Below are 16,709 nucleotides of genomic sequence, written 5' to 3' on the forward strand. Positions count from 1 at the left end.
CAACCATGATATACAAATGACAACTTCCTGAAAAGTTATTTATGGGGGAACCAGATCCTTTGGACACAGGTATATAAATTCAAAAACAATATTTGTCTCCTTCAGCTGTTTTATGGATTTTTTTTCCATATGTCAGCATTTCTGTAACACTGACAACTGGTTCTGACATCAATCAACAATTTATTTTGGAAATCCAGACATTCCACACTGGTGGTATTATATTTATTTACCTTTCATTCTCGCTACTGATTTCAGGGTTGTAGCACCATTCTCAAGTAATCATTCCTTGTCACTTAGTAGTCTGGCACTTTACTGGATTTCTTGATAATGGGGTTATGACCCCAAAACTAGTAGCAATAACAAAAGATAAATAAATAAGATACATACAGTGCTGCTATGGAAAAAACAAATACTTTAGAAGCTATGGACTCACCAATATAATTCATCTTTAAGAGTTCTGGAAAACAGCATGATCAACCAATATGCAACCTTTCAGAGGCACATGCTCCTTACTCTGACCGAAACATTGAAGGGAAAGGAAAATGGATAATGGAAAGGGACTGGCGATGAATAGGAAATGTGGAGGGTTACAAAAATGTCTCCCTCGAATCCCAGATTAGGGAGACTTAAACGGAATGAGTCTTTCTTCTCATCCTCTTCGGTAAGTCCACCCTGATCCAGGGTCATGCGTGACTTTTCCATAATTCTCCCCACTTCCTAAACCTCACAGTCCTTTTCCTTCATCCCTATTCCTTTCCCTTCACTTACAGCCATAGCTACAAAGATACTCCACGAACCACTGCATGGTGCACAGCAGAGTGCACCACATCAGTCATCTCCTTTCCCTTTTCCACTCAGAGGTGAGAGAAAAACAACTGTCTATAAGCCTTCACACGAGCCCTAATTTCTCTTGTCTTTTTTTCGTGGTCTTTATGCGAATTGTATACTGGTGGCAGTAGAACTGTTCTGCAGTCGATCTATAATGTTGGTTACCTAAATTTCCTCACAAGTGCCTCACAAAACGAGCGCTGTCTTCCCTCCAGGGATTCCAATTTAAGTTCGCGAAGTGCATCTCAGTAATACTTGCAAGGCTAATCGAACTTAACGGTAACAAATCTAGCAGCACGGCTATGAATTGCTTCAATGTCTTCCTTTAATCCAACCTAGTGGAGATCCCAAACACTCAATCAGCCCTCTAGAATAGATCACACCAGCATGCTATACGTCATCTGCTTTATAAATGAGCTTCCCAATAAAACAAAGTCGAGTACTCTACTTCCCTAGTACCAACCTGACATGCTCATTCCATTTCATATGACTTTGCAACACTATGCCTACATATTTAATCTACATGACAGTGTCAAGCACCAACTACTAATGGTGTATTCACACATTACAGGATTGTTTTTCCTTCACATCCACATTAACCCACATTATTATACATTTAGAGCGTCCTGCCTTTCATCACACCAACTAGAAATTCTGCCAAAGTCATCTTCTATCCGTCCACAATCACTCAACGACAAGAATTTCTATACCCCACAGTGTCATCAGCTCACTTTGTCCATCACACTGCAGGCGTGAAGCTTCCTAAATCTGTGCTGATTTCTGGACAGAAGCTTTTCTTTCTCATGGAAATTGATTGTATTCCAATTCAGTATATATTTCAGAATATTGCAGCAAACCAATGTTAGGGATGAAACTTCCTGGCAGATTAAAACTGTGTGCCGCACCGAGACTCGAACTCTGGACCTATCCCTTTCGCGGGCAAGTGCTCTACTAACAGAGCTACCCAAGCACGACTCACACCCCATCCTCAAGGCTTCAATTCCCCCAGTACCTCGTCTCCTACCTTCCAAACGAGGTACTGACAGAACTGAAGCTTTGAGGACAGGGCGTGAGTCATGCTTGGGTAGCTCAGTTAGTAGAGCACTTGCCCGCTTAATGCTAAGTTCCCGAGTTCGAGTCTCGGTGTGGCACACAGTTTTAATCTGCCAGGAAGTTTCATATCAGCACACACTCTGCTGCAGAGTGAAAATTTTATTCTGGAATGTTAAGGATACTTGTCTGTAATTTTATGGATTTCTTGTTTTACCTTTCTTATATGCATGAGTCACCTGCACTAGTTCCAGTTGTTTGGGACTTTGTGCTGGGCGAGACATTAACAATAAATGCAAGATAGGTAAGGGACCAATCAGTGTAGTACTCTCTGTAAAACTGACTGTTATTGCATTTGGACCTGGTGACTTAATTTGTTATCAACTCCTTCAAGTTGCTTCTTTTACACCAAGGATTTGTCTATTTTATGTACTTCATGCAGGAGACTGTATTATAGGCAAAAGACTGTATATTTGTATGATCCTCCCACATGAATAATTTCTTAAACATGAAATTCAAAACACAGCTTCTCTTGTGCTGTCCTCTACTGCCATCCGGACTGGTCGACGAGTGACTAGATGGTATCTTCTGCTTAGTGGTTTTATGAATGACCACATTTTTTTTTTTCAAGCCTAACAAGATCTTGTGCTAAGGCATGATGCTGGAAGTCATTCTATGCTTCAAGAATCGATCTTCAAACAAGAATGAGAACGATTTTTATGATGACAGTGATTCATTTGTAAACAATTCGAGTAAAATGACGAAAACAATCCATTCAGAAAATTGTTTCAAAGAATATCACACAATTGAAAAACTCTCTATTCTAATGATTATGTAAATATTTTTGAACGAAATCGCTCTGTCTGTTTTAATGTATACCTCAACTGTTTGTTAGAGGCTTCTTTGATTTCGTAAAGAGGCCTGTGCAATTTTCTGCAGGGTGCTCACTGCCCAGGTGGTGGCAATTTAAATAAGAACACACACAAAGATGCCAGTATCTGAATTATGGACTGCAAAGAGTTAATCCACTAAGTTGTCACACACGTCTCCAGAGCAAGATTTACTATCACAGAGTGTGTACGCAGACAAGAAAAAAACATTCCCGGTTTTTTCCAGACCTCCAGGTCAGAAATGCACTTTTCCCACGTGAAAATGCACTACTTCAAAGGTGAAAATACACTTTTTCCGTGATAAATGACAGTGTTCTTTCCCTCGGTGCTGAAAAAAATATCAACCCTTTGAATGAAGGTTTCATACAACAGCATAGAACTTCTCGGCGCTTTGCAAAGATCTTTGATGTGCAGCAATATGTACACTGCATATTTTCATATTACGAGAGTATAAATTCGAATTCGACCAAACACAGCCACGTTAGTTTCTGAAATATTGAAATAAATATTGCAATGCACTTTTGTAAGCCAATCATAAACTCATGTCACGTTGTCTCTCCAGCCAATGACAGCAGATATTCAGAGCACTGAAACTGTGATGTAGTCAGCCAATAGCAATATCATTGTTAAGCAACATGAACACACAAATAGAAATAGTTAATTGTTTGAATTAATGTACGTAGTGTAGTTACAAGAGAAGCTAAGCTTTCACATAAATACTGGTCTTTATAATGTGTGTTACATTTTAAGATACATTACACAAATGTGTCACTAAAATTTTAAACAATGACATTAATTTCTGGTCTTCTGGGTTCGAAATTACTCTAAGAGGCTGGTACTCAAAGTGTAAAGTTTTAAATGAGAGTCAAGCGCTCTGTGATTTAAGAAATTCATTGCACGTTCTCACACATAATATAATTCAACTTGCGTAAAAGGAATTTGCCCATGTCCATCATATTGGAACTAAATGACATCCATTAATTGTCTAAATAGAATGCTAACAAGTGCTTATCTACGTTTACTAGTATGAATACTCTTCTAGCATTCTTGATGGATTTATTAACTTCAGTGACCATCATTGGTTTGACAACATTATGATCACTAATCCCCATCTCTATGTTGATGCTGTCGATAAGGCCAGGCCTGTTTGTAGCCCCTCCCCCCCTTTTGAGTCACCAGTCTTCTGACTGGTTTGATATTGACCACCATGAATCCCTCTCCTGTGCCAATTTTATCATCCAAGAACAGGGCTTACAACCTATGTCTTCAGTTACCTGCTGGATGTATTCCAATCTCTGGCTTCCTCTACAGTTTTTACAGTCTATAGCTTCCTCTAATGGCATGCAACTTGTTCCGTGATCTCTGATCAGATGTCCTACCACTCTGTCCCTCCTTCTTGTCAGTGTATTCCATGTATTCCTTTCCTTGTCAATTCTCCAGAGAACCTTATCATTCCTTACATTATCTGCCTACCTAAATTTCAACATTCTTCTGTAGCATCACATCTCAAATGCTTCAGTTCTCATCTGTTCCGCTTTTTCCCCAGTCCATGTCTCACTACCATAGAATGCTGGCTCCAAATGTACACACTCAAATTTCTTCCTCAAATTGAGGTCTGTGTTTGATACTGGTAACTTCTCTTGGCTGCAACTGCTTTTTATGTCTTCTTTGCTCCATTCCATTATGCTTTATTTTACTGCCTAGGTAACAGATTTCCTCTTCATCTGCTTTGTTATCACCAATCCTGATAAGTTTCTCACTGTTCTCATTTCTGCTACTGCTCATTATTTTCATCTTTCTTTGATTTACTCTCAATCCATATTCTGCACTCATTAAACAGTTTATTCCAGTCAATGGATCCTGTAGTTCTTCACATCAGTGAGGATGTCAATGTCATCACCAAATCTAATCACTGAGACCCTTTCACCATGAATTTTAATTCCACTTTTGGATCTTTCTTTTTTACCATCATTGTTTTTTCGCTGCACAGATTGAACAATATGGACAAAAGGCTACATCCCCGTCTTACATGCATCAATCCTGGCATTTCACTCTTTGTTTTCCAATCTTATTACTCACTCTTGGCCCTTGTACATATTGTATATTAACGTCATTCCCTGTAGCTTACCTCTATTTTTCCTGGAATTTCAAACATCTTGCACTGTTTGACATTGATGAATGCTTTTTCTAGGTCAAAAAATCCTATGAACATTTCTTGATTTTTCTGTAGTCTTTCTTTCCTTATCAACTGCAAGGTCAGAATTGTCTACCTAGTGCCTCTACCTTTCCTATTGCCAAGTTGATCATTATCTAACACATCCTCAATTTTCTTTTCCATTCTTCTGTATATTATTCCAGTCAGCAACTTTGACGCATGAGCTGTTAAGCTGATTGTACGACAATTCTCACACTTGTCAGCTCTTGCAATCTTTGATTGTATGGATGATGATTTTCCGAAAGTCAGAGATATATTGCCGGGCTCATACATTCTACACATCAACGTGAATAGTCATTTTGTTGCCGTTTCCCCCAATGGTTTTAGAAATTCTGATGGAATATTATTTACCACTTCTGCCTTCTTCAATCTTTGACATTCCAAAGTTCTTTTAAATTCTGATTATAATACTGGATCCCCTATCTCTTCTGTATCAATTCCTGTTCCTCCTCCTTAACATGTCATGAGACAAGTCTTCCCTCTCTTTCCATCTACCCACTTTCTCCTCTGAATTTAACAGTGGAATTTCTACTTCACACCTAATGTTACCATGCTTGCTTTTAATGTCACTGACGGTTGTTTTGACTTTCCCATATGCTGAGTCAGCACTTCTGACAATTATTTCTTTTTCGATTTCTTCATTTTTTTTATGTAGCCATTTCTACTTCCTATTTATTTCATTCCTCAGCGATTTTATTTCTATATTCCTGACTTTCCCGGAATGTTTTTGAACTCTCTTCTTTCACGGATCAACTGAAGTATTTCTTCTGTGACCTATGATTTCTTCGAAGTTACCTTCTTTGTACCCATGTTCTTTTTTTTTTTTTTTTCATTCCAACTTCCATCATTGCTCTTTATAGGGATGCCTATTCCTCTTCAACTGAACTACCTACTGAGCTGTTCCTTATCTCAGTATCTATAGCCTCAGAGAATTTGAAGTGTATCTCTTCATTCCTTAGTACTTCTATATCCCATTTTTTGTGCACTGATTCATCCTGACGGGCCTCAACCTTCAACTTACTCTTCATCATTAGAAAATTGTGATCTTAGTCTACATCTGCTCATGGGTACACCGTACAATCCAATATCCGATTTCGGAATCTCTAACTGACCATGTTGTATCCTAACTGAAATCCTCTGGCCTTTTCCAAGTATACTTCCTTCTCTTGTGATTCTTGAACACAGTATTCACTATTACTAGCTGAAATTTACTGCAGAGCTCACTTAGTCTTTTTCCTATCTCATTCCTAGCACCAATCCCATATTCTCCTGTAACCCCTTCTTCTCCTCCTCCCCCTACAACCACATTCCAATCCCCCAGGTTCATCTCCCTTTTCTAACAAGACCTAAAATTGCCACTGCGTGTGGGTTGGTGAATTAGTTGTTCAAGGCACTTTTCGGAAAACCCCACTACTGAGAGCAGACTTCTCTTGAATGAGTCTACAATGGATACGGCAGCATCTGGCGACCAGTAAAAAATTCAATAAATAACTTGAATACACCAAGGCCTGCTACAACTGCACGGTCAGACTCAATTTCGACCTCGACAGACAGTATTTTTGTCAACAGAGATGAATACTTTCCTTCCTATGGCATACAATCTTTCTGATATACATTCCATGCCTCAATGAACATTTATGATTTCTACTTAAGGTTTCAGGCCGCTCTCAGTTCCGAGAATGGCTTGAGCATGACAACTTTCCTGGAGGGCAGTAAATTCAGGAACTTTGTTTCGAATGCTCTTCTGCCAGAAGAGGGAGCCACCAATTCTGAAAGCTTGCATATTGTCAAATCTTTTATGTATGTTCTCTCCTGCCATCACACGGTGAATAATTTTTTTTTTCTAACCAATTATATTAAAATACATCCAGCTGAAGAGTACTCAAACTCACTCAAAGTCCAGAGGATACCATTGGGATGTAAAATGCAGCACTCAAAACACCATACATTACACTAGGCCCCTACATAACAAATTTACACATTAAAATTCTTGGGATATTTGCTGTGCTTTTTTGAAGACGTGTGTGTGTGTGGGGGGGGGGGGGGGGGGTCTAAAAGTTTCACCAAATTATTAAGAAAAAATGCCACACACATCTCATTTCCATACCTTCAGGCAAACCTAATGATTAGTAGACGATGCAACTAAAATGCACAAAAAATTACAAAGGACAAGGAATGTCCGAATAGTAGATGAATCTTCCTTTCACAAGAAAACAAAAGACAAAATCAAACAATGGAAATTCCAGGGTGAAATATCAACAATATTAGGAGAAGGATAGATTGCTACTCGCTCTAAAGATGACCCACTGAATTGACAACAGGCACAATGAAAATACTGTTACATCAAACACATGGAATGAAAATAATAATCAACAAATCACAACAAACAACGTAATATACTACAAAAAAATATGTCGGTAATTCAATCCTGCTTCTTAACGGTACGAACAGTGAAACTGATGCACTAGCAGGAGACATCAGCAAAATGCGTAAAAGTATTGAACTCACATTTGAGCATGAAACAAACAAGAGCATATATTTAATTGACCTTAAAATTTGTAATATTAACCATAAACATCAATGTAGCATCTACAGAAAATCCGCCACCACAGACATCTCCCCATGTCATTCCAACCAACACAAAATGTCATACTTCTGAGCCCTGGTACAACAAATGTAAAACATACCTATGAGTCACACAGATCAACAAAATTAAGTCAGTTTAATTTAACAGTCACTTATATCAATAGCTATGATGCTATAATAATAGAACCCCCCCCCCCCCCCCAAGAAGCGCGCGCGCTCTCACACACACACACACACACACACACACACACACACTACATTCAATCCACAACAAATCAGATTTCTGCAAGAGCCAAACCTGATACACCATTATCCCACTCACAGGCCCAATATTATACGAAATTGCAAACTTTTGCAAAAAGAAGAATATTAATGTCAGCTTTTCTACTAATAGTAAATTACAGCAAAAAGTGACCCATGATGTAAATCTGTTTTCCATGACAGTTCATTCAAAGAGTCATTCAAAGGAAGCCTACCGTCAGTAGCACGTAAATAAACAGCTCACTTAATACTAGTTGGAGGCACTTTACCCTACTGAGTACAGATTTGGATGAATACAGATTCATTTCGAGGGGTACAGGCAGACAGTCATGCAAAATACTTTCAAACACATTTTGTGACAACTGTCTAGAGTAGTTAACTCGTCAGCCCCCACACAATGGAAATATCTCAGACCTTGTTAATATAAATACACTGGATCTTATCGACAATGTCAGCATCAAAACGGGTATTAGAAATCATGGTGTCACTATAGCAAAAATGATTACGAAAGTTAACAGATTGGTCAAGAAGGCTTAGAGAATATTTGTGCTTGGTGGAACAGGTAAGGTGTTAGCTTCTCACTTAGACAGTGAATTGACATATCTTAGTTCCAGTAAGATGATTTAGAGGAATTATAGGCAAAGTTTAAGCAGATTTGTAAATCGTGTCTGGAGTTTTATAAAAAGTGGATAAAGGATGGAAACAATTCACCATGGTTTAACAAAGAAAATCTGAAGTTATTGAGGAACCAGAGGCTGTTGCACTCTTGGTTCAAAAGGGATTGCACAGATGACGACAAACGAGGTTAGTAGAGATTCATGCATCTGTCAAAAGATCTGTGTGTGAAGCATACAATTACAACTGTCACACCTTAGCAAAAGATCTGGCAGAGAAGCCAAGAAAATACTGGCCCTATGTAAAATCAATAAGCAGGTCAAAGGCTTCCATTCTGTCTCTTGTTGACCAATCTGAAGTGGCAGTTGAAGATAGCAAAACGAAAGCCTAAGTTTTAAATTTCACAGTCAAGAAATCGTTCAAGCAGGAGAATCTTGCAAACATACCATCATTTGACTATCAGACAGACTCGCTTAAGGATGACATAGTAATAAGCACCTCTGGCATAGAGAAGCAACTGATGCGGTCTTACAAACTCTACAGTACTGGTCCGTCACCTAGCCTGTATTTATCGAGAATCTCTTGGCCAGCACAAAGCCCCAAGTGACTGGAAAAATACGGCTGGTGACTCCCATGTAAAAAAAGGTAAAAGCATGGACCCCCAACATCACAGATCAATAATCCTAACTTTTTCTTGCAGAACTTTTGAACATAATCTCAGTTCAAATATATTAAACTTTCTTGAGATTGAGAAGCTTATGTCCACAAATCAGCATGATTTTTAGAAAGCATGCTCATGTGAAACTCAGCTTGCCCACTTCCCACATGATATACTGTGAACTATGGATGAAGTGCAACAGGCAAATTCCATATTTCTAGAGTTCTGAAAAGCATTTGACACAGTGCCCCATTGCAGGCTGACAAAGATGTGAGCATATGGAACAAGTTCAGAGATATGTGAGTGGCTCAAAGACTTCTTAAATAATAGAACGCAGTACGTTGTCCTCAATGGCGAGTATTCATCAGACACAAGGGTATAGTCAGGAGTGCCCCAGGGAAGTGTGATAGGACCACTGTTGTTCTCTATTTACATAAATGATTTGGCAAACAGGGTGGGCAGCATTCTGTGGTTGTTCACTGACGATGCTATGGAGTACAGTAAGGTTTCAAAGTTGAGCAACTGTTAAGAAGATACAAACAAAGTTGAGCAACTGTAAGAAGATACAAGATAACTTGGACAAAATTTCCAGTTGGTGTGATGAATGGCAGCTGGCTCTAAACATGGAAAAATGTAAGTTAATGTGGACGATTAAGAAGAACAAACCTGTAATGTTCAGATACAATATTATTAACGTCTTGTTTACACAGTCAAATCCTTTCAATATCTGGGCATACTGTTGCAAAGGAATATGAAATGGAACGAGCATTTGAGGACTGTGGTAGGGAAGGCAAATGGCTGACTTCGGTTTATTGTGAGAATTTTAGGGAAAAAAAGGAGCAGTTCACCTGTAAAGGAGAAAGGAGACTGCATACAGGACACTGGTGTGACCTATTCTTAGACGCTGCTTGCATGTTTGGGAGCCATACTAGGGTGGATTGAAGGAAAGACATTGAACAATTCAGAGGTAGGCTGCTAGATTTGTTACTGGTAGATTCGAACAACACATAAGTGTTACAGATATGCTTCGGGAACTGAAATGGGAATAAGGTGACATTCTTTTCAAGAAACACTATACAGAAAATTTAGAGAACTTGCATTTGAAGCTGACTGACAAACGATTCTTCTGCCATTGACAGACATTGCACCTCAGAGCCACAAAGATAATATACAAGAAATTAGGGCTCATATGTAGGCATATAGACAGTCATTTATCCCTCTCTCTATTTTCAATTGGAACAGGAAAAGAAAAGACTAGTAGTGGTACAGGGTATCCTCCACCACAAACTATATGGTAGTGTGTGGAGTATCGATGTAGATATTTGTCACTACCACCTGCATTTAATGAAAATACTTTTCCAATTTAACACATCAGTAATTTATTCTTCCTATCCCAAAAAATACTATATCTCCGTATCACTGTACTATAGCAAATTGGACACTCATGTACTTCGTAAACTCTGTATTTATTTTAGTATGCTATAAATCAAGACACGGTGCACACTGAAAATTCATTTTATGACCAAATTAAAACATTTTACAGTGCAAACACACAAATGTATGTGATTGTGAAAATATGAACATTCTTCAGAATATATTTCACTGGAAGAACACTGCAAAAAGGAAAGTGCCACATGGGCATTTCACATTTGCATTTTAACACAACTCTGGAGAGCAACCATTTTTGCTACACACTTATAATTGTTGTTTACCCTAGAGCAACTAACAGGAAACCATTTTATCATTTGTATAAATGCAAGTGTAAAAAACTGTCTGATAATGAATTGTGGAAAGTTCAAAACCAGTAACGGTCCTTTTTGAAAAAATTAACATAAAACTAATTTGTGGCTGGTTGCTGTAGACCATAAAAATGTATTTCATATAACAGCCAATGTCTTTATTTGAAGAAAAACGGTGTTGTTAGACATTATAGTAAATTGAAGGTGAAGAGTGGAAGAAAGGAGAGGAGTGGATCACTGCTGTCAACTGCATTGAGACAGTACGTGGAATCGGCGGCAACAAGTGAACATTTATATCAGTCCAGGATTCGAACCTGCAACCTCCTGCCTACTTGGCACCCGGTAACCACTGTGCTATTCCGGACACAGCGTTATTGCAACTGCATGGACTATCTCGGCTTGCCTCACGGCCAGTCCACAATCCCATAAAGTGCCTCCTATCCGCAGCCCCTGTCCATTTACTTCATGTTCCCTCTTCCAAGACTCCGACAGGATATTGGACACATTGGTGCATCCACACTGAAGAAGGTGTATTCATTGCCCAGTATGGCCTATGAAATTATATAAATGTCTGAAAGAACAGACACCACACATTCATACCCATTATAGCTTTCAGCCGAAGCCTTCTTCAGCAAAGAAGACACACACACACACACACACACACACACACACACACACACAAGCAGGCATACCTCATGCACACATGACCACTAACACTTGCATTTCCAACTGGAATGCGAAAGTCACATGAGTGCAACCTAGAGAGGGGCAGGGGATGGGAAGCGATAGAAGGTGTATGTGGAGGAAGAGAAGAGCGCAGTCTGATGGGATGTGCAGGTACTCAATACAATATACCACGGTGACAGGACTGCACATATAGCCGTATACAGATATAAAGACATTCCTTAAAAAGCCGTTACTATTACCTCAACACAGACAAAAACCAGCATAGTGAGCAACAGAATGGAGAATTCTCCATTTAAACAACTACTGCATATTACCATGTAAACAAAACAACAGTTAAGTCACTCAAGGAATCATGGAGAAGATACAACAGAAATGGATATGGAAGGCAGAACAAGAAGACGAAATGCAAGTTACAAATACATATTCTACTTGCTTTTGTAACTAACACAATTAATCTCTACATGCGTAAATGAAGTGTGGACTAACCTGGACAACGTATGGGTGGCCCAGTGCTTTGCAGGCTCGAACATTCGTTTTCAAAATACTTGCTAGCTGCTTCACTGCATCTGGATCTTTTAAGACCTCTACATTCTAGAACAGAACAATAAGAATTGTATTACAAGAACAAACATATTCTTACAATGGGGAAAGTAGAGAAACACTGCAGATGAGTATGACAAGATGCTTTGAATAATTACTTGTAGATTATAAATTCAATTATTTTTCAATTACTGTTATGAGTTTGTACACCCATCCATTTTGCTGAAAAAAGCATTTTCTGTGAGGTATAATTCAACCTTATTGCAAAGAGTTACTACAGATGAGTGATTTCTTTAACTGCATCCAGCTAGTTGTGCAGTAATTATTCATTAAAATCCCTCACAAGAACTGATAATTCATGTACGTCTACTCTGCACTGCATCACACAGTTTCTCCATTAATAAATACATGACTGGTTAAATATGATATGTACATTCTTAAATACAGTGACTGGTCAAATACACTAATGTCCTCTTTGAGATCCACAAAACATAGTAAAACAGTGTGTGCAAGAACATATGACAGTGTTACACTTGACTCAATTATATGTACACAAAGGTATAATGGAAATCTAGGCATAGTACATGTGTGGCATTGTGAGGCATAGGATATGGGTGGCATTGTGTATGGTGTCCCATTGCCAGAGGCACACAGAGTATTAATACAGTGTGTCTGCTGCCCTAGCACAACAATACAGGATGCTATTCATAATGTGGATCAGGCCAGTCTGTGTGGCATGTGATCACTTCCCATTTCCTGTTACGCACACATCAGTGGTCTGTGGTGCTGGTGCTATGCCTGAAATATCTTTGCATAGATTATGTCTGTGCAAGCACCACTGCATTTAATTCTCAGGAGCAAACTTAAGAACAAGATAATTATCCAGGCACCGGGATTTTAGTGCATCACAGATCTTTTTCCATAGAGCTATTAAATGTTTACTCCCCAAGGGATCTTCTCTACAGCCATATGACTGATACAACAAGATACATTCAATTCTGGGCTCAACATTTGCCAATCTGCCAATGATCCAGTCATATATAATATTCAGATGTTTCGCTAGTCCTGTTTGCTTGATACTGACCACTTTTTCCTATAGTGTGTTAAGTTTTTTTCATTTCTCCTGATCTTTTGTATCTATCACCTTTAATATATCTATAATAATAATCTATCTAAAAACAAAGATGATGTGACTTACCAAACGAAAGTGCTGGCAGGTCAATAGACACACAAACAAACACAAACATACACACAAAATTCAAGCTTTCGCAACCAACGGTTGCTTCGTCAGGAAAGAGGGAAGGAGAGGGAAAGACGAAAGGATGTGGGTTTTAAGGGAGAGGGTAAGGAGTCATTCCAGTCCCGGGAGCGGAAAGACTTACCTTAGGGGGAAAAAAGGACAGGTATACACTCGCGCGCGCGCGCACACACACATATCCATCCGCACATACACAGACACAAGCAGACATTTTGATGTCTGCCTTACCTTAGGGGGAAAAAAGGACAGGTATACACTCGCGCGCGCACGCACACACACACACACACACACACACACACACACACACACACACACACACACACACACACACACACCATCTGCACATACACAGACACAAGCAGACATTTTGATGTCTCTTGTGTCTGTGTATGTGCGGATGGATATATGTGTGTGTGTGCGCGCGCGAGTGTATACCTGTCCTTTTTTCCCCCTAATGTAAGTCTTTCCGCTCCCGGGATTGGAATGACTCCTTACCCTCTCCCTTAAAACCCACATCCTTTCGTCTTTCCCTCTCCTTCCCTCTTTCCTGATGAAGCAACCGTTTGTTGTGAAAGCTTGAATTTTGTGTGTATGTTTGTGTTTGTTTGTGTGTCTATCGACCTGCCAGCACTTTCGTTTTGTAAGTCACATCATCTTTGTTTTCAGATATATTTTTCCCACGTGGAATGTTTCCCTCTATTATATAATAATAATCTATAATATAATAATCAGTGCAACATGCACTGGTGCTGCTGCTCGCAGCGTGGTTTCAGTTGCCTGATACTGCATTGTATGTGTGCGCATGTGAGTATGTGTGTGTACTGTTGAAGAGGGCCTTAATGCTGAAAGCTGCAACTGTGAGAGTCTTTTTGTTGTGTGTATCTGCGACTCAACATCTCGACTATATGGTGAGTAGCAGCTTTCCTCCTAATAATATTGTTAAAATCTGTTTTACATATTCTAATCTTAGTCTGTCTCTACTATTTTTTCACTCTACTGCTGCTTCTAGCATCAGGTTAACTATCCCTGAATGTCATAGCAAAAGTTCTACAACATGTCAGATCTGGTAAGCAGTGTTCATATATTGGTATTGTGCATGATTTCATAGTATTTTCCAATGTTTAATGAACAGAATAGATACTGATAAGAGAGACTTTAGTCATCAATAATATATTCTCCTCCACTATTTACAACAATCTGCCAATGGTGGGGTAGCTTTTCAATTCTGTGACTGTAGAAACCACACGGTTTGGAGGCGAAGAACTTGTCAAGCCATGTTCGGACCAAATATTCATCTGGAAAGGAAGTTCCTTAACATTTTTTCCATACAAAGCAGGAAATGTGAAAATTTGAGAGTGCAAGATCAGTTGAATAAGTTGGGTGCCAAGCGACTTCTCAAATCAACTTCTTTATAGTGTTTTTGTCATTCCAACAGAATGTACGTGGGTGTTATCATGGAGTAGCATCACATCACGCAGTCTTCCTGGTCACTGTTCTTGTATTGCATGTACAAGGAATCTCAGTTGTTGAAAATATACGTCAGCAGTGATGGTTAAACCTCAGGGAAGCAACTCGTAGTACACCACACCATTGTTTCTCCAGATGTATAACATTATCTTTTGTGGATACAAGCTGGTCTTTGTACGGAGAATTGCTGTGTTGTTTGGGTTCAACCATTTCTTTCTTTTCCTTGTGTTATCATAAAGACACCATTTCTCATCACCGATAACAATACAGGATAGGAATGGTTGGTGGTGTTCACAAGCCAACTGATGACGAGCGAGCAGAGATGCACATATGGCCAGTCGCTGATTTCTATGATTTTGGCTTAAATCACGCAGAATCCACACACCTGATTTTTTGATTTTCTCCGTTCGCTGGAAATGTCACACAATAGTGGAATGATAATAGTTCATCATATTTGCTGGTTCTCAAGTACATACATGTGGATCGTTCTGGATTAATCCATTTAAATAATCTTCATCAAACCCTTTGTGTCTACTTGAACGTGGAGAGTCACGAACTTTGAAACGATCTTCCCCAAAATGAAAAAAAACATTTTTTTGCCGTGCTCTGCCCAATGGCATTACCCCCATACACAGTGCAAATGTTTCTGGCTGCCTCTGCTGCTGTCACCCCTCTAATGAAGTCAAACAGAAGAATATGTCGAAATGTTCCAATTTCTCCACTTGGCACTCCATTTCCTAGTGTGTACAACTCCATTCACTACCTCCAAAATGACAAAATATAAACTCAAATAGCAACAGTGAACTACAATTAAAAAAATGACAATCGATGAGCAAACACATAGCAATCAGAACACCAACATGAAAAACAAAAACACTACTTACTTGGGCAACTACAATTTAATTCAACAGAATGTTGTTTATGATGATAAAATTGAACTGAAATCCATTATTTCTCACAAGCAAATGTATAAGGGACATTTAAATGAAACCCGATCACTAGTGGAAAGTAACAGTAATGATTTTATTAACTCAAAAATGTAGTTATAGGGTCGTTCCATGCCAATTGGTCTAGAGGCTCGCACATGGCCCTCATGGATTTTGATGAAATTTTGTATGAACATTCACACATCTTCTCAATGAACACTGGTAAAGTTCCAGTTTCAGAAATTCAATACTTTCGGAGATACAGTCACTTGTTTAAGACCATAGCAGAGCTTTCTATAGTGCGTCCTTGAATTTTCAGCAACTTTGAGATGAGATATCTCTGTAAGTATTTGCATGAAAGAAACAAAACGTGGCATCTTATACAACTTTTAGAGCACTTTAAAGTAAAATATTAAGAAAAGGATTTCTGAGTAATTTTCATATAGATAATTTGAAGCTAAGTTTGGCGAAAATATAGCTGTTTAAAAAAAAAATGGGAACTTTAGTTTTTTATATCTCCAAAAGTAATTGTGGGATGTACATGAAACTTTGCACACCATAACTCACCAACACAAGGTCTTAAAATATAAAATTTCATTCTCCTATTGCTTTCCATTATTTCACAAATCTAGGGTGGAGTTGACGATTTTTCAAAAAGTGCTAAAAATGGGTATTTTTAGTCAAATTTTTCAAAAAAGTGTTTTCTCCAAACTCTTCTGAACTATGGTCATTAGAAAGAGCATATTCTAAACTATCTAGAAAAGTGGATTTGGTTTTGCAATGCAAGCATATAAGGCCCTAAAAAGTAGCATCATCAAAGAGGCGCACTGGAAGTTTGAACACATTTTTCTGGCACTCAAATTATACCTGAAATCTTTAATTTTGCCTTATACATGTTTATTAATGTCTGGGATAAGTGAAATAAGAAGTCCTGATCATCTAGCTTAAGTCCGAATACCAAATGAATAAAAATAGAAACAATGGTATTT

At 38.6% G+C, this 16,709-nt stretch overlaps 1 protein-coding gene across 2 annotated transcripts in view; it reads right to left on the minus strand.

Annotated features, from left to right (window-relative positions):
• Positions 1–16,709, minus strand: part of LOC126091842 (exportin-1) — a 147,549-nt gene that overhangs the window by 39,588 nt on the left and 91,252 nt on the right. For both annotated transcript variants that reach the window (XM_049907097.1, XM_049907098.1), the window contains exon 14: positions 12,016–12,120. In XM_049907097.1, the coding sequence (XP_049763054.1) occupies positions 12,016–12,120 (105 nt within the window). The remainder of the gene's footprint in view (positions 1–12,015; positions 12,121–16,709) is intronic.

Source organism: Schistocerca cancellata, chromosome 7 (genome assembly GCF_023864275.1).
Source record: "Schistocerca cancellata isolate TAMUIC-IGC-003103 chromosome 7, iqSchCanc2.1, whole genome shotgun sequence".
In the NCBI taxonomy this organism is placed as follows: Eukaryota; Metazoa; Arthropoda; class Insecta; order Orthoptera; family Acrididae; genus Schistocerca; species Schistocerca cancellata.